This window comes from Lytechinus variegatus, chromosome 2 (assembly GCF_018143015.1).
Source record: "Lytechinus variegatus isolate NC3 chromosome 2, Lvar_3.0, whole genome shotgun sequence".
Lineage (NCBI taxonomy): Eukaryota > Metazoa > Echinodermata > Echinoidea > Temnopleuroida > Toxopneustidae > Lytechinus > Lytechinus variegatus.
In genome coordinates, this window is record NC_054741.1 from 84495898 (window position 1) to 84515240 (window position 19343).

At 34.6% G+C, this 19343-nt stretch overlaps 1 protein-coding gene across 2 annotated transcripts in view; it reads right to left on the reverse strand.

Moving 5' to 3' along the window:
- LOC121409331 (synergin gamma-like) overlaps positions 1 to 19343 on the reverse strand; it is a 77737-nt gene that overhangs the window by 42850 nt on the left and 15544 nt on the right. For both annotated transcript variants that reach the window (XM_041601266.1, XM_041601267.1), the window contains exons 2-5: positions 18703 to 18928; positions 17804 to 17976; positions 9128 to 9360; positions 3318 to 3533 (exon numbers count right to left, since the gene is read on the reverse strand). In XM_041601266.1, coding sequence (XP_041457200.1) covers positions 3318 to 3533; positions 9128 to 9360; positions 17804 to 17976; positions 18703 to 18928 — 848 coding nt within the window. The remainder of the gene's footprint in view (positions 1 to 3317; positions 3534 to 9127; positions 9361 to 17803; positions 17977 to 18702; positions 18929 to 19343) is intronic.

Here is a 19343-nt window from a genome sequence, read left to right on the forward strand (position 1 = left end):
ATTCAAAAGTATTGGATGAGGTCTGAATTGAAAAGCTGCAAAACGAGCAGAAATAGTCATGATGGGGCAATACAGAACATGATTTTTTTGTCTGTGTCAATAGAGATGAAAATCCATGATGAAAAATAATCATATCATGTAGGGTATCATTTTAAAGGGAATTAAATGCTCTATTCATTGATATTAATATCAAAGTCAGGTTTCCAAACTTTTTTTGAGGTTTTTTATAAAAATCAAACACGAGTTTAATAGATGTGACAAAATTACCATTGCAAATGCAGATCTATAGGTGAATATAAAATACATTCTATATTACATGTACTGCTTCATGAATTCTTCAATAAATGAATGCAAACAAGAATCTACAAATATTATGATTAATACAGTTAACTTGAAATATCAGTTATAAATCCCTTACTGGAAAATAATAACAAGTGGAATGCCTCTGGCGGTCTCACCTGCATCACGCGATTCAATACAGCACCTCAGTGCTTACTTTGAAAACTACTATTACTCGCACAAGATGTTTAGTGATACTTGGTTACTCTTATGTCCACGTTTTATGAACTAGACAAATACACTTACAGAGATAAGATGGCAATTCAACGAATACCCCCTCAACATGGCCAAAGTTCATTGACCTTACATGACCTTTAACCTTGATCATGTGACCTGAAACTCGCACAGGATGTTCAGTGATACTTGATTACTCTTATGTCCAAGTTTCATGAATCAGATCCATAAACTTTCAAAGTTATGATAGTAATTCGACAGATACCCCAATTATGGCCAAAGTTCATTGACCTTTGACCTTGGTCATGTGACCTGAAATGCCACAGGATGTTCAGTGATACTTGATTACTATTAGGTCCAAGTTTCATGGATCAGATCCATAAACTTTCAAAGTTATGATGGTAATTCAACAAATACCCTCAATTTGGCCAAAGTTCATTACTTCATTGACCCTAATGACCTTTGACCTTGGTCATGTGATGTGAAACTCATGTAGGATGTTCAGTGATACGTTATTAACCTATGTCCAAGTTTCATGAACTAGGTCAATATATTTTCTAAGTTATGATGACATTACAAAAACTTAACCTTAGGTTAAGATTTTGATGTTGATAATAATAATAATATAGGGTATTTATATTGCGCACATATCCACCTTGTTAGGTGCTCAAGGCGCTCCTATATTACCCGGCTAAGCTAGGCGTTCATAGCGCACACAGCTTTTTGAGGAATTACTTCCTACCGATACCCATTTACCTCACCTGGGTTGAGTGCAGCACACTGTGGATCAGTTTCTTGCTAAAGGAAATTACGCCATGGCTGGGATTCGAACCCACGACCCTCTGTTTCAAAGTCCTAAGACTAATCACTGGGCCACAACGCTCCACCAACATGGTCTAAGTTCATTGACCCTAAATGACCTTTGACCTTGGTCATGTGACATGAAACTCAGGCAGGATGTTCAGTAAGACTTGATTAACCTTTCACTTGGAAAGATATGCTGGTATTGCACTTGCCTGATGAAGCCAATAGTGGTTGATGAAATGTCGTGACGAAAGAGAATTGTGAGTTTTCAACTTTACAATTATCAAAAATTTCCAGTAAAAGATTTATATCTGATAAATGGTGCAAACAGGACTGTATCAGGGTATGCAGGAGAATACATCAAAACCCTTAACTATATGGCAACATTGGGAAGGTAATCCATCTCTTTAGTTGAACCTGTCATGATTAGAACTCTTCACTATACCTTCCTCTACAACTCTGGGGAAAATGGCATGGATTTTAAATAAAGTGCAGCATTTATTGTCTTTCTCAAATTTCGTTATAGAAATTTCAATTTTTCGAGATAAGTTTTTATCATCTTTCATAATTTTTTTAAGAATTAAAGATGCTGCTAGCCTTGAAATAGCAAATGAATAACAATATGAATGGATTCTCCATCTCAAGTACTCAATTTTCACCTATTCTGCAAAATATTATAAAATTTTATATGAATCTTCACTGAGTACCAGAGATTTAAATTCAACATTGAGTGTTCTCATTAAGGTGTTAAAATGCCATAATATCTTGAACGTGCAATTCTTGAGAAAATCCAATTGGGTAAAATTGAAAGCTTCATAGCAAAAAAAAAAACCCATGTTATGATTAGCATATTTAGGAAATAAATAGATTTAATTTCAAGTGTGGAATGTCCTTAATATGCCATAAGCTTTTAATAATTTGATATCAAGCATGATACTTTTTTATTTTCTGAACTATACAGTGCGTTCCAGAAAAAAAAAGAAAATGGGATTTCCATGTCTTTTTAATTCAAAGACAAATAAATTATGATATTTACATAATCACATAATTCAATTATTCTTCTTTATTTTGATACCTACATGTAATATGAGACGAACACTTCACACATTAATGAGCAAGACAAATTTGAAAATTTGTCAAAACCAGGTTGCACAGAAAAATTGGTTCATGATATGATGCCCGTGCATATTCGACTATCAGCTCACTAGCATTTCTTTTGTATTCTTTATTAAGATTCTCTAACTGATCCCTGAAATGAAAGTATATTCAGATTCACACGTAAGTTTCTGATATGCCTCAATATTTATTGTTTGCTATCTGCCATGAGTGAACAATTTGCTATTGTTGGTTTCATCTGAGAGATGACATTCCACTCTAGCCATGAGATTTTAAATCTATAGTAAAAACAATAAATGTGATATCTATCTCTGTAAACAGGTTTCCTTTTAATGAAATGCACTGTATAGGTCATATTCCATCATAACTGAGAGGTAAGGCCTCTATGAAAGTGAGGTTCTTGATATCTGAAAAAAGGAATGACAAAGGGTGCAAAGTTGGCACTAGAAAGATTAATCTCACTACACAACTGTCAGCAAAATATGCATACAACTTGTTTGTTGGAGATTTTAGGCACTCTATTACCCAATCAACCTATTATGAGCCTAAATGATCTTTACTAACTAATCTCTTATTTTTCCATTCGATTTTCCATTAGCTTTAATTTGATAATTTGATACCTTACATGATAGGTTTATTTCATAAAATAGAAAAGTCATTATTAAGATGAAAATACAGGCATGGCTTATGACGTCCATAAAATAATAATTGCTCACATGTGCCAAGGTGGTGCCTGTCATATTTGTGTAGTAGATACTCTATACTACCACTTTCAGCCAAAAAACAATAGCATACATATTACATAGCCAACTTGACAGTCATGCCATAATTCATCTACTTGACTAATTAATCTCAGGATGAAACACCATCCATTATCAAGTTACCTGAATTTGAAGGGGCGTGTAAAAAGTCACCAAAGTCCTCTTCTTTGCCTTGTTGCTCACTAGATGCCAATGGTACAGCCTTCTGGAAACCACTGAATCCACCATCCATACTCTGAGAATGTGTCATTGTAACTGAAGAAGTCTGTTGTTGGGCAACAACTAGCCCAGGAGTCACTTGACCTTGCGGTATAAAACTAACTGATTGCAAAGCCATACCTGCAATTACAAATTTTTTATAATACAACCATACATGCTACAAATATATATCATACAGAATAAATACAAAATAACAAAAAATTTACTTGATGAAACAGTAATCTGAGGCTATTTTATCTTTAAAAATTTTCATTTTATTTTGGAAAATGAAATTGGTATTCTGAGATCATTTTTTCCTTCACGGCAATTCCACAGGTTGGTGGACATGAGCTTAAAAATTCAAATTCAATATTTTCTTGATTTTTTTACTACTTTAAGTCTTTCTTACATGATAGTTTCAGGAACAAGAAATAAAAAGTTTATTTTCATATGTATACTTTGGAAAAAAATTGTAAAAAGTTGAGTCTTCCATTCTGTACCAAAATACAAGGAAAATAGTGAAAAATGAAATATGCCTTATTACCATTTTGTTATTGCAAAAAAATACCACTTTATATATTTCTGAAGTTCAGAAGAGTCGAATTACTTAAAATACACAATTGCTTTTCAAATAAATTTGTAGTACTCATTCAAAAATGAATATTACCACCTGCTCAGGTGATGTAACGTGAGTAACCGAAAAAACTGACTTTGTTTTCTGAGAGAAAAATTCTTTACAGTTAATTGGTGGGATTTTAAATTCTCTTCCTTCAAACAATCTTTGACACAGTGATGACTATCAAAATCATTAAAATGTATTTTTTTTTATAAAAATGATGAAGAAAAACTGTTAACGTGAGTAACTTTGTAATGTGAGTAACCATCAAGTAATGTGAGTAACCAGTAAAAATTATTAGGTAACATTTTCTGTGGGATGTCAAGTTTTAAGTCTCATGGTGAGTTGTGAAGTTCTTTTTGATTAATTAAAAGCAAAATGAGGGTACACCTCTTTGATGTGATTCTTTGTTCGTCAAAATATCAGTGGTCATACAATCACACAAAAAATTGAATATTAGCAGAAGTATTCACAAAGCAAGAGTGCATTAGTAAGACTTGGTTTCGATTAACCAAACTTTAAAGAGTGGTCGAACAACACATTGAAAGCCGTTTATACCTGTAACCCTATCTAGGCCGGGGTATTTTGGGAGTTGATATGGCGGGGGGGGGGGGGGGCCTCCCAGGCCCCCATTGAAATCTCGGCCATTAGCCGCACGATCACGCCGAAACTTTGCGCGCAGGTTGTCTTGGACATAATCTACAATACTATACAGTATTTTATTTCAAGCAAATTGGTATTAAGCAATTATGCTAATTTGTGCATAATTTGTAAACGAAATCATACTTTTCCCTCCTACTCCCTAATAAAGCTCCAATTGTTCCAATTTTTGGTATAAAATCTCTTTTTGATGTTCCTAGCAATGAATTTTACACACATCATTGAATTTTTAATGCCATGTGTGTTCTTAACCATACATGGACAAAATGTAACGTGAGCAACCATATTATCTGCACCCCAAGTAAAAACCATGTGTTCTTTATTTTTTTAATTATATACAAAGTTTGTCTCCCTAATATACTTCTTTGAAATGGATATAATCAACTTTCATAAAAGCCTTGTATGAGGAGACCTTTCACTTATGTCGACTTTTCATTTTATGCATGTCCAAATCATGTAACGTGAGTAACCGACACATTCAAAAGATTTGCCAGGAGCATAATAAAATTTCCCAAGTTTTGTTTTTATACAAAGGATAGTCAGACTGGGTACTAAATTGTGATGAGATGTTTAGTTCCTATCAATAATAATGGAGTTACAGCTCCAAGTATGAGTCAAGGTGTTTCCAAATGTAACATGACCATGGAATAGCCCTTCAGATAAAATTTGAAATATACACAACAAAAAAAGTAAGTCCCCCCTTGAACAAACATCAATCATTTCCGAACCAATGCGAGTTTTTGATATATTTTTACATGAGCATGTAGGTAATTTTATAAGCTACCCTCTGAGTAAATGTTATGGACGTATTTTACGTCATGCTTCAGTGAGCGCCGTCGGAAGGCAAAAATGTCACTTTTCAAAAGTCACAAGCCAAATATCATGACTTTGATTCCATTTTATTGGAACTAATTCCACATTTTCATCATGAAAGATAATCAGAAGGCTTGTAAAAGGTACTTTCTAAAAGACGATACAACTTTTTCGGCTAAATTTCACGGTTGAATAAACACAAGTCCAAATTAGGTATAATTGGATTTTTTCCACATTTTTATAAAAAATGATCGAATATGATGACAATTGTTTTGGGGAAGAATATCTACAACAATATTCATCGTTTCACGGTTCGATGAACATTTATTTAAAACAAAAAATACAATTTTCAAATATCATAGGCAAGTATTGTGTCATTTTGGTAATTGAAACTGATCTTTTGACCTACTTTTATCAATTTTTTCGTTATGTTCATGAGCAATTAACATGCTTCAATGATTCAAAGGCGTTTAATTAAACATTCACGCTTGAATGAACATGTGAAATGTGATAAGCTCTTTTTTACGTTATTGGAAAAACGCAATTTGTAACTATGGATATCTGGCACAAACCTCCTTGCATGGTTCATTTGATTTGATTTTTATGAAAATCCTGATGTTTAATGCATCAGTGAGCACACAATATTCGAAAATTATGCAAATGGGAAGTTCACGACCTTGGGCCCACTCTGTGCCGTATAGAATTGTTATTTTGGTGTGCGCCTTTTGGATAGTGATACTCTGAAGCCATGTGCAAAGTTTCATGAAATAACTGTTGGCAGAAGTAACAAAAACCGTCCATGAAACAAACCCTTCATTTTATATTTGTTAAATTTTTGACTTCCTCTCTCATAGACTTGTGTACATTATGGGTGCATATATATGTTTAAGAATAAATAACCCCTTATTAAAGGTCAAGTCCACCTCAGAAAAATGTTGATTTGAATCAATAGAGAAAAATCAGACAAGCACAATGCTGAAATTTCATCAAAATCGGATGTAAAATAAGAAAGTTATGACATTTAAAAGTTTCGCTTATTTTTAACAAAATAGTTTTATGAACGAGCCAGTTACATCCAAATGAGAGAGTTGATGACGTCACTCACTCACTATTTCTTTTGTTTTTTATTGTTTGAATTATACAGTATTTCAATTTTTATGAATTTGATGATTAGGACCTCCTTGCCTGAAGCACAAAATGTTGAAATAATGGAATTCCATGTGTTCAGGGAGGAATGAAACTTCATTTCACATGCAATGATGAGAAAATCAAAATATTTCATATTTCATATAATAAAATACAAAAGAAATAGTGAGTGAGTGATGTCATCAGTTCCCTCATTTGCATGACGACCGAGATGTGCATATAACTGTTTTGTGAAATGAAGCGAATCTTTACAATGTCATAACTTTCTTATCTTAAATCCGATTTTGATAAAATTTTCAGTGTTATGCATGTTGAATTTTTCTCTTTTTATTCAAATCAAGTTTTTGTTGGGGTGGACTTGTCCTTTAAATATGGTGGAACTTTTTCTCAACTTGGCTGTCTTTAGCAATGTCATTTGGCAGTAATTTTTATCAACCTATGGGCAGAATTCTGTGCAAAAATGATATCGATTTGTATATTCATGGATGAGTGAGCACGCATCAAAGTGGGAAAATGGGTATTTTCAATGTCACAGACTCATTTTAAAGGGTAATATAAAGTTGAATATTGGGGGCAAATTCGGTTTCAAATGTGACTTTAATTGCTGTTGTTTTTATCATCCATCATTTCTATCACCACACACTTTCCGAACTTTTAACATCTTCATGGTTGAGCGAGCACATTCGAAAACTTAGGAATGAATACTCTTTATACTGCATAAATGTATTGTTTTCCTAACAATTTCTCATGATCAGTTTAATTCATGGACAAATCAGGGGTGGATCCAGAATTTAAAAATGGGGGAGGGGCCTATAATCGGGGTAGCCACCAACATTTTCAAATTTTAATAAGACCTAACAAGTTGTAGAGGATACTACCAAACCCCCTATGATGATACGGCACAATACAGGGGCCGCGGAACGGTTTTCAAAGTGTGGGTAAGGGGCTGAGCCAAAATTGTGGGGCTGACCATGCAAAAAATCACAATCATATGTAGACATGAAAATAACGGAGTGAAATGCCTCTGCATCATACAATCTAATGCAGGCGAGACAAAATTGGTATTATCATTGGATAGTAAAAACATTATTCATGCAGCATGATGAATATTTCATAAGACTTTTGTTGACTTTATATGGTCTTTGAAGTGATGCATTTAACAGATGTGATAAACTGACATCTAACAAAAGTTCAGAGACTTGTTCATTATTTTCAAATAAATCCTTCTACATACACACTAGTGTATAGTGCGTTCCAGAAAGAAGAAAAATGGGATTCCCATGTCTGCTTTCTTGAAAGGAAAATTTATTTCATTGACATCTGTCATCATCATACAATTAAATCTCTCCTCTGCACTTTGATACCTAGTATTAAGGCACACTTTACTGGTCTGCAACCATACTAAAACATATTAGAATTTGATGCTAATATTGAGACATGGAATATCTTACTGCGTAATGTTCTAAATCACTGTTCGAACACCTACATGTTAAAATCTGTGACTATGCTATCATCCTTATTAGAATAAAACTTTTTTAAAAGCGAATTTAATATCTAGTCCTAATGACGTCATAGCAATCATACAATTGGTTGTAACTAATTAGGCTTTTACTCCAAAATAAAGGCTGGTAATTATCCAAAATCTGGTATTCTTTCAGTTAATTTGAACCTCAAATAAGATACTTTTCATTCACTTTTACAGAAAATGAGCTAAATGCGACATATTCCAAATTTGGATTGTGGACCAGTCATAAGGTGAAATTTCAATGCCAAAATCAGACTGCACAGAAAAATTTGACAAGATTGGTTCATAAGATCCTGCTCATTAGAATTTCTTTATAATATATTCTTTCATAAGTTTCTCTCACTAATCCTTAAAATGAGAGTGGATTCAGATTCACACAACAGTTTTTGTGCAAATTTCTTCTAATATGCCTCAATATTTATTGTTTGTAATCTGCCATGAATAAAGCTGTTGGTCTCAAATTAAAGATGAAATTCCACACTTACCAATAGTATCAAATTAATAGTGAAAGCATATAAAGTGTGAAATCTATCTTTGAGTTTCCTGTTTTGAGGGACACACTGAATGGTGCAGGCGCATTTGGATGATATGAAATACATGTAGATGCATTCTTACTCTATCCCACCTACTTCTGGAAAGGACTTTCATTGGTTGAATAAGATGACAGTGCAACATAATATTGCTTTATAAATAGATAAAATGAAGAAAAAATGCTTTCTCAGAATGCCAATTTTTAATTAAAGGTACTTTATTTTACTGATTTTTTAGATAAATATCTTATTTTACATGAGATAAAATGAATCTCTGAATACCACCTATGGTTTTGTTTTGGGTTATTTATTCATTTTCATTTTCTTACTTAATTCTGATGATTCATGATACTTTAAATTAAGAGTAAAATCTGAAGAAGAGAATTGTTTAAGGTGAATAGTATACATGTTAAGATTCACAAGTTAAAAAAGATAAGTGAATTACCATGTTGATAGTGCATTCCTTGAGTTTGAACAATGCTGGTTTGTTGTGATGTCATTAAACTCTTTGACAAAAGATCTCCCATATCAAGGCTTTTAGATCCAATAGATGATCTGCCGCCTGATGAAAATTCCTTCAATTTTCTCTTCTGTTCTTCTCTATAACGTTCTTTCCTTTCCTGATCCTCTTTCTTCCTTTGTTCTTCTAGAAGCTTCTTTTGTTTCTCTGCATATTTCCTGCCAAACAAAGGAACCTTCCAATCATAACATATTATAGATACTATCATTCCTGCCAAACAAAGGAACATTCCAATCACATTAAACATATTATGGGTACTATCATTCCTGCCAAACAAAGGAACCTTCAAATCACATTAAACATATTATGGGTAGGGGAAGGCGGGGTAAGTTGTGACAGTTTTTGCTTTTTGCATGTTAGAATTGATATGATTAATAATCTTGTCGAAATAAGTACCTTGCCTTGAAATTTAATTCTTCTGAAATATTTTCCACCTATATATAACTTTCTATCTCCACACTAAAAGTCATTGTGACCTTTGAAAAAAACGATGTCAAATAGCTCAACTTGCCCCATATATGGGGTAAGTTTGAGCCACCTTCTGGGGTAAGTTGAGCCACAAAAACTATTAGGGCTGGGACTAAAACCCGGGTACCCGGGTTCTGCCCGGAAGCGTCGGGTACCCGGGTAGAAAAATCAATACCCGATACCCGAAAATTACTCACTAGTATAACGTACATTTGATTTGTATTGCGTAGTGTAAGACATGATTGTAAACTCATCACAAAAGTACACAAGTCTCATTTTGAATCTCACCAATTACCCTCGAAATATCCATAAATATACTAGTTTTTCAAGTGATGATGATGTGACTGAGATCGTTCAATCGTCGCCATGTTTCTTTTGCAGCGCAGTGACGTCATCCAGCCACTGCGACGCAAGCCAATTTATGAATGAAAATATAGTAAGCATGCGCATTGCAAGCCTCAGCCCCACGCAGTATTCCGTCAAACAAGTCTGCAATACTCTGTCACCTCGTACCAAAATCGACCTAGAATTCCAGTTTCCTTTATTTCATATGAATTATGAAAGGTATTCTCAGAGGATCTGTTTTCTCACCGATACCACGCAAGTAAGCAAATTTTATTACTTCTTGCTTTTCCATCAAAATCTTATGTAGCATCGATGTGCACACCGTGTTTGTGAGTTTGTAGAATCTATCGCTACGTGAACATAGTCGATTGATTTCCGGGTTTCTGAGCACACGAGACGCCAGCCAATCACGTTCTTGATACCATTTTCAGTTCATCATAAACTGAAAATGGTAACACGATCGTGATTGGCTGGCGCATTTGACGCTCCGAAACCCGGAAATCAATTGACTTTGTTCACGTAGCGATAGATTCTACAAACTCACGAACACGATGTAAATATCGACACGCTATTTCATAAGATTTTGACGGAAAAGCAAGAAGTAATAAAAATTTGCTTACCTGTGCGGTATCGGTGAGAAACAGATCCTCTGAGAATAACTTTTATAATTCATATAAAATATAGAAAAGTGGAATTCTAGGTCGATTTTGGTACGAGGTGACAGAGTATTGCAGACTTGTTTCGATGGAATACTGCATGGCGCACGGGAGGCTTGCAATGCGCATGCTTACTATATTTTCATTCATAATTGGCTTGCATCGCATTGGCTTGCATCGCATTGACTTGATGACGTCACCTATGGGGTTTTTCCACCAGTCATATTTCGAGCGACATGATTTTCGGGTACCCGGGTACCCGCCCGAAAATTACCACGGGTACCCGAAAAGAAAAAAACCCGAGAGTCCCATGCCTAAAAACTATGTACAAAATGTATGAGGGGAGAACCAGCCTGTCAATTTTTTGTTTAAAGTCTTTTCACTTGCTAATTCTCTATAAATACTAACATCCTTTAAAAGGAAAAGAGCAGTCATGTAAATTTGCTCCTTTCAGCCAGCATTTCAGTCAATTTTTATGGTTTGTTTTTTAAGATACATTACCATAAGAATTACCATGGCTCAACTTGCCCCATGCTGTTTGGCTCAACTTACCCCAGTCCGAACTTAGTGCGATAATTTTGTATCCACACATTTATTATGCATCCATCATATAAAAGACTATGACAAGATTGAAGATCCATACCTGGACTAATAATGTTGTTATCATGTATTTATTATATTTAAAGACGTGTGTGTTTATAAAGCACTTATCTATTTCACACTCTTTTTTACTTTTTTGCTGAAATTCATATTTTTCCCTCTAAAAAACTACTTTTTGTTTCAAAGTTGAAAACAATGTGGTGGGTTTAGGGGTCATGCTATGGGCCATCAATACATGACACCACCACAATGTCTGACTCATTCATTATTGGCCTGGGGCTGGTGGCTCAACTTGCCCCTATGTAGGGTTGCAAAGGGCTGGAAACTTTCCGGAAATTTTGGAAAATTTCCATGGAAAGTTTCGGGAATTTTCAGCTGCCGGGAATTTTGGGAATTTTCATTTTTTTCACAAAAAGTGATAAATTCTGTTTTTAAATACAAAATTATAAATTGATAACCTAAAATATCATATTTTCCATTTGTATTTATACTATTCTTCATTCTTTAAATTGCCCATGGTATAAAATAATCATCAAACTACATAATACATTATACAAGGCTCCACATTAACTTTTTTTGGTGGTGGCCCGTTCGGGCCACCAAAACCTTCAAATAATTTTTTTTTGGTGGCCCATTAGTAAAGTTTGGTGGCCCGAAAAATATAAAGAAAAACATTGATTAAAAATGAATAGGGCCAAAAAAAATTAAATTATTATCAAGTCACTACCACGTACCTCTATTCTTTGTACATCTTGTATGTAAATCGTGCTTGCTGTTATACTACTTTGCTTATTTTGTGGTAATTCATAAAACCTAGATTATGCAGGCCCCAAATCCAGTTTATTTTTTCTTTTCCAGCATGTTATAGCAGGAGAAAATCACAGAAAAATATGCTGCAGAATTAGAACAATGTGTAAAAGGGGGAAATTAAAAAAAAAAATTAGAATAGTATATATATATATTGAAAAAAAAGAAAAAAATTGTGAAAATTAATTAGTGAAATAAAACAAAAGAAAAAACAAAGAAGAGGAAAAAAAATTGAGAAAAAAAACAAAGAAAATGTAAGAAAAATGAAGACAAAATTATCAAAAAAATGGGGAAAATTATTATCATTCAGTAGAAACATGTTCTTTAATCAGGCATATTCAATGGGAAGGGGTATAAATGGTTTAATCACTGTAAAAAAAAATGAAAGAAAAAATAAGAAAACGGGAAAAGTTATCTGGAAAAAAACAGTGAGAAAGTTCCTTCCCTATATTTGACAAAATGATGGAAAAAATTCACATTTCATATCAATGAAATACCTTCCCAAAGTATTTACTTCCTTAAGAGTGGTTTAAGAAGTCATTTTTAAACAAGAAAGAAAGAAGCTGTCTATTCATTTTTGGCTAGAAGAGACACAGTGTCGAAATAAACCAAATATCAACATACATACAAATGCACATGTGGGACTGTGATGTACTCGCCTATGTGTTTTATGTGTATTAATGCATTTGGAAATCGGTCTTTTTTAGTCAAAAGAGAGGTCATAATTTCTCCTTTTAATGCTTGCAAATAATCAGGTTTCAGTAATATGGACTGTAGAAGGGCATTTCACTTGTGTAAAATGTGACTTTGACCTAGATTTTCAAAGTTCTGGTGAAGATTTCTTAGCAGTAACATTTTGTATCGCAGCTCCCTGAGTCTGAATAGTCTGCTAGCGCACAGCCAGCTGCAGTGGTTTCACGCATGCAAAGCTCAGCCAGCCGGCACAGCTGGCTTAATAATATACTGTATGCTAGCGGTAGGCCTACATACTGTCATGACTATGCAATCTATCTGTGTGTGTATTTGTGTGTAGATTAACAAAAAAGGCGCATGACGAATTTTCTTGCAATTTGACCTGTAGAAAGTTGATAAATGCATGCAAAATCGGGAGAAAAATTGCGCTACTTTGAAAATTATTGGTTGCCCGATTCGGGCCACCAAAACTTAACATTTTTTCAATAATGGTTGCCCGAGATGATTTTTTGGTGGCCCCGGGCCACCGCTAATGTCGAGCCTTGCATTATAGCATATGTAGTATTAAACATGATGGAGCATTATGTACAAAATGAAGCTTTTCAATTCAACATGAAAAAAAAATAATACTTTGCATTACACTTTTTTCTATTTTTCTTTAAATGTCAATTTTTTTTTATATAACCTGCCATTATATAATAGCATGTTATTAAGAGAACACTGCTCCCTATATGTAGCCTGCATGCACAGACCCTTATTGAAACTTTGAATCACAAGTGGGACTTCATACAAGACTAGCATGAATACAACTTTCTGTTGAACAAAAGGGCCTTCTGTACACAAGTCATTGGCAGAAACCTTATGCTGCTTATTCAGACCACTTTCCTTGAGTGAAGGGTTTGCCCTTGTCTGCTGTGCAAAGCCTTCACTCAAGTTAAGGGTCTGAATGTGCAGCCTACTCATGCCTTGTGTACAGAAGGCCCTAACGCTCAGGAAACAGCAAGATTTTATGTGCTAGTCTTTGCATGGAGACCCACTTCTTGATCAAAGTTTCAATCAGGTCTGTGCCTGCAGACTAGGTTTGCACAGCAGACTAATCCCACCAGCAGCTATGGCACTGGCTTGAGTCTAAAAATGGGAAAATCAGGTCCAGGAACAAAAAACGTTATATTACTATTTTTTATCTGAGATGCCCCCCAAAAACATGGGGGGGGGGGCAAGAAATAACATTATTATAATGGGTAACATTGAAAAAATCAAGATGAATAATTTTTCGCAAAGGGAAAAAATTGACCTCAAATGACCTTTGACCTTGATTGAGATTGAGAAACTTGTTATCAATTTCATATCTTTTGTGACATTAAATGACAATCTCATATCAGTTTCATTTAATTTGATCTAGTATTTTAAAAATACTATGTTTATTTCTAGAGGGTTAATTGAACTGAAGTTAACTTTAAGCTTGAGCCAGAAAACTATATACTCATCATACAATTGTATTAACGCTACAAACTGCACAAAGTTCTCACTTCTGCTATGCAGAAATAAATGAGAAATGGATGATAATAATATAATGCTAATAACAACAATAATGCCATAATTATTATTAATAATGATTCTCATCTGCAAAAAGATGAGAATATCTAAGAGGCATTAGTGTAAAGCATTTGCAGTGTACATGTACTGCCATCGCACATACCATTCAACCAGTAAAACAGTAAATCAACTTTTACATGAAATTCATTGAAATTCTGCCTTGTTTGACTGTCTTAGCATTTATATTTTGCTTGAAACTTGCTGACAAAGGACAATCTAGCATCATCTACCAGAACAATCCTTTCAATTCCTGTATATAAATATCAGAAAATTGCTACTATTTGAAAATTCTCAACATTTCTTGAAAATTCCCAACACTTCTTGAAATTTGCCGAAAATTGCCGAAAATTCCCAAAATTTCCAATAAATTCCCGTTTATTCCCATGGAAAGTTTCCACCGCGAAAATTCCTGGGAATTTTGCAACCCTGCCCCTATGCTCAACTTACCCCGCCTTCCCCTACTATCATTCCTGCCAAACAAAGGAACCTTCCAATCATATTAAACATATTATTAGGACTATCATTCCTGCCAAACAAAGGAACCTTCCAATCATATTAAACATATTATTGGTACTATCATTCCTGCCAAACAAAGGAACATTCCAATCACATTAAACATATTATTAGGACTATCATTCCTGCCAAACAAAGGAACCTTCCAATCATATTAAACATATTATTAGGACTATCATTCCTGCCAAAAAAAAGGAACCTTCCAATCATATTAAACATATTATTAGGACTATCATTCCTGCCAAACAAAGGAACCTTCCAATCATATTAAACATATTATTAGGACTATCATTCCTGCCAAACAAAGGAACCTTCCAATCATATTAAACATATTATGGGTACTATCATTCCTGCCAAACAAAGGAACATTCCAATCACATTAAACATATCATGGGTACTATCATTCCTGCCAAACAAAGGAACCTTCCAATCATATTAAACATATTATGGGTACTATCATTCCTGCCAAACAAAGGAACCTTACAATCATATTAAACATAATATTAGGACTATCATTCCTGCCAAACAAAGGAACCTTCCAATCATATTAAACATATTATGGGTACTATCATTCCTGCCAAACAAAGGAACATTCCAATCACATTAAACATATCATGGGTACTATCATTCCTGCCAAACAAAGGAACCTTCCGATCATATTAAACATATTATGGGTACTATCATTCCTGCCAAACAAAGGAACCTTCCAATCATATTAAACATATTATGGGTACTATCATTCCTGCCAAACAAAGGAACCTTCCAATCATATTAAACATATTATGGGTACTATCATTCCTGCCAAACAAAGGAACCTTACAATCATATTAAACATATCATGGGTACTATCATTCCTGCCAAACAAAGGAACCTTCCAATCATATTAAACATATTATGGGTACTATCATTCCTGCCAAAAAAAGGAACCTTCAAATCATAACATATTATGGGTACTATCATTCCTGCCAAACAAAGGAACCTTCCAATCATATTAAACATATCATGGGTACTATCATTCCTGCCAAACAAAGGAACCTTCCAATCATATTAAACATATTATGGGTACTATCATTCCTGCCAAACAAAGGAACCTTCCAATCATATTAAACATATTATGGGTACTATCATTCCTGCCAAACAAAGGAACCTTCCAATCATATTAAACATATTATGGGTACTATCATTCCTGCCAAACAAAGGAACCTTACAATCATATTAAACATAATATTAGGACTATCATTCCTGCCAAACAAAGGAACCTTCCAATCATATTAAACATATTATGGGTACTATCATTCCTGCCAAACAAAGGAACCTTACAATCATATTAAACATATTATGGGTACTGTCATTCCTGCCAAACAAAGGAACCTTCCAATCACATTAAACATATCATGGGTACTATCATTCCTGCCAAACAAAGGAACCTTCCAATCATATTAAACATATTATGGGTACTGTCATTCCTGCCAAGCAAAGGAACCTTCCAATCATAACATATCATGCGTACTATCCATCCTGCCAAACAAAGGAACCTTGCAATCATAACATATTATGGGTACTGTTAACAATTCAGTACATAATGAAGAAAAATTTCAAGAAAACAATCTTTCAGGGCGCAGAAAGAAAACGTTTCTATTTTGGAGTACTTCCTGACAAAATCATGATACCCTTGACAAAATATAGAAAAAATACAGGAAAAGGAATTACAAAGTGACCATTAATTTTTTTCCCCAAATGTTCATTTCTTTAAAAGCTAGTTGTAATGCATGAAGCAGTTAATTGGCAGAATTAACTAAGTTTTCCATGCCAATACATATTACAAACACATATAGTTTTAGACTATGATGCATGGAAGTTCCTGTCGATGCAAAAGATGAGTAGATAAATAAGTCATTTGCCAAGGTTGGTCCTCATATGAGAGTGAAGACCAATTCAGACATGTATCATATTTAATATTATAAGTTGTTATGATGTTTTCACTTTCATATTCTTTGTTGTTCATTTCCATAAATATCTCGTATATTCTAATGCTTTCGTTTTGCTTTGAAACTTGAAAGAAGCACTTTAGGGCCATTCTTGGTCATGTTTGTGACCGAAATCATGTCAAATCTCAATTTTAATTAGTTATAAATCTAAAAATACTGGAAATTTAGTAATTGAAAGGTTATATATCATTAAAATGCTTCCAGCAATCATTTGGAAATTCTTTCGCTCTCTCCAATAAGAAGGTTCAAGGTCAGAGGTCAAAAGAAATGGGTCACATGAGGGACTTCGTACAAAAGCATGATTTTGAAATTCCTGTGAATCTCCTCTTCATCTACTCTCACTCAAATCTACATTTTCATGCATCGCCATATTCTCAATCCTGTACTTGCTCCTGGGTAATTCCATAAAATAATCAACTTTTTTGTACGTTAGTATTAAATATTACTTCACTTCATAAACTGACCAAGTCATGGTCATTGGGGAGCATTACAGACTTTCAAAAGAGCCAGAAATCAGAGACAGGAAGTTTCATGAAGGTCTCACATATAGGGGGTCAGACGTACTGTACTGAACGACAAGTCTTCCATTTTTCTACTCTACGCCACTGCACTCTTTAACCACTCCTGTTCTGGATTTTACAATCTAACTTGATACCTTGGCTGAAGACCATGCTCACCAATCCCTAGACTTTCCTGTATCAAGAGCTCCATGTATAACTAATGGATAGAAATGAAAACTATTGTAAACAGAACATTAAAACTTCTTATCTCTCCCAACGGACATGTAAACAGTACTTCAAAAATATATAAATGAGTATGGTAAAAGCTTATCAATGCTTGTCATTGTCTTTCTTTGGGTACTGCAGTGCCCTTCTGAAAATAGACAAAGCTACCTGGGTACAGAAATGGCTGAAATGAAGATCTCTTTTGCTTACTTTTGTTGTTCTGGTGTTAGATTCTGTTGAGCTTGAATATTTGGTGCCATACCACGAATGATCCCTGCTTGCTGTCCAAATCCTTGATTAATACCCGGCTGCAATACCCCAGAGCAAGCTTGACCAATGAACTGACCTGGCTGCATTAACATCTGATTGTATCCAGGTGTAGGCTGAAACAATGTATGAAATGTGAATAGTTAATCTAATCTAATTGAAATTTAAGCCTAATACTCCTGGGTTAACTTTATTCTTGTAGTCTGGGTAGGGGATGAGTGGGTCTATCTTGACAGCGCGCACACGATCGTGCACAAAACCTGTAAATTTTCAACACTGACGTTGCCACCGTAAGCACCTTGCTTAATATAATATAGGATATTTATATTGTGCACATTTCCACCTTGTTAGGTGCTCAAGGTGCTCCTATATTACCCCGCTAAGCTAGGCGTTCATAGTGCACACAGCTTCTTAAGGAATTACATCCTACCCATTTACCTCACCTGGGTCGAGTGCAGCACATCGTGGATCAGTTTCTTGCTGAAGGAAATTACGCCATGGCTGGGATTCGAACCCACGACCCTCTGTTTCAAAGTCCGAAGACTAATCCACTGGGCCACAACGCTCCAACGCTTCTGCTATGCAGGCGAGACAAAACTAAGTCTTTGATGTTAATGATTGAAGGTGACCAAAATATGTTTGGTATTTTATTGTGTAGTGAATAACAGGTGATCCAGATAAATTTTGAATAATTTTCGGTATATGATTTCCTTTCTTTTATAGGCCTACCTTTGCTAAACTTTTATATTTTAGGCTTAATAATTTGACTAGTGTATTGCCTAGGAGTATATGTAATATCCCAGACAAACTGGCTATGAAAGAAGTGAAGAAAATTCACTTACATAAATTCTTCCTCCCGGTTGATTTGAATAAACTTGAGGAGCTATTCTTCCAGACTGTGGCTGGGTTTGAGGTGGGTTAGGTAATTGCTGTTGGTGCAACATTTGAAAGCTCTGCTGTTGTTGTTGCTGCTGTGGTGTACTGACTGTGAACTGTCCCTGGACATTAGACATTCCACCAGGTCCTGGAACACGATAAGTCCCTCCAGGCAGTGAGCTGTAGGGAGGCCTGATAATACACAAATAAAAAACATCATGTACATGAACAAGCTATTATGAATAGAGCTGCATGAAACAGGAGTAGTGGAGCAGTGCAATTATCAGCCAGTTTTAATTTGTGGTATTATTCTAAAAAAAAGAATTTAACTGAAACTACCAACAGTGTGACATTAAAACTGTCAAAACTTTTGCAATTGACCATGAGTGATATTATGTTTTATAAAAGAATTTCTTGACGGTTGCGATCAATAAACTATGTGTAGAAATTTGATACTGGCACAATATAACGTTACATAGACATCAAAATATTAATTGCTGTAAAAAGCACTGCAAATGCATTTATTAACAACCACTGTACAACTGGATCTAACAGTTACAACATAATTCAATGATTCAGATTTTTAGCCATCTGAAGTTTTACGGTT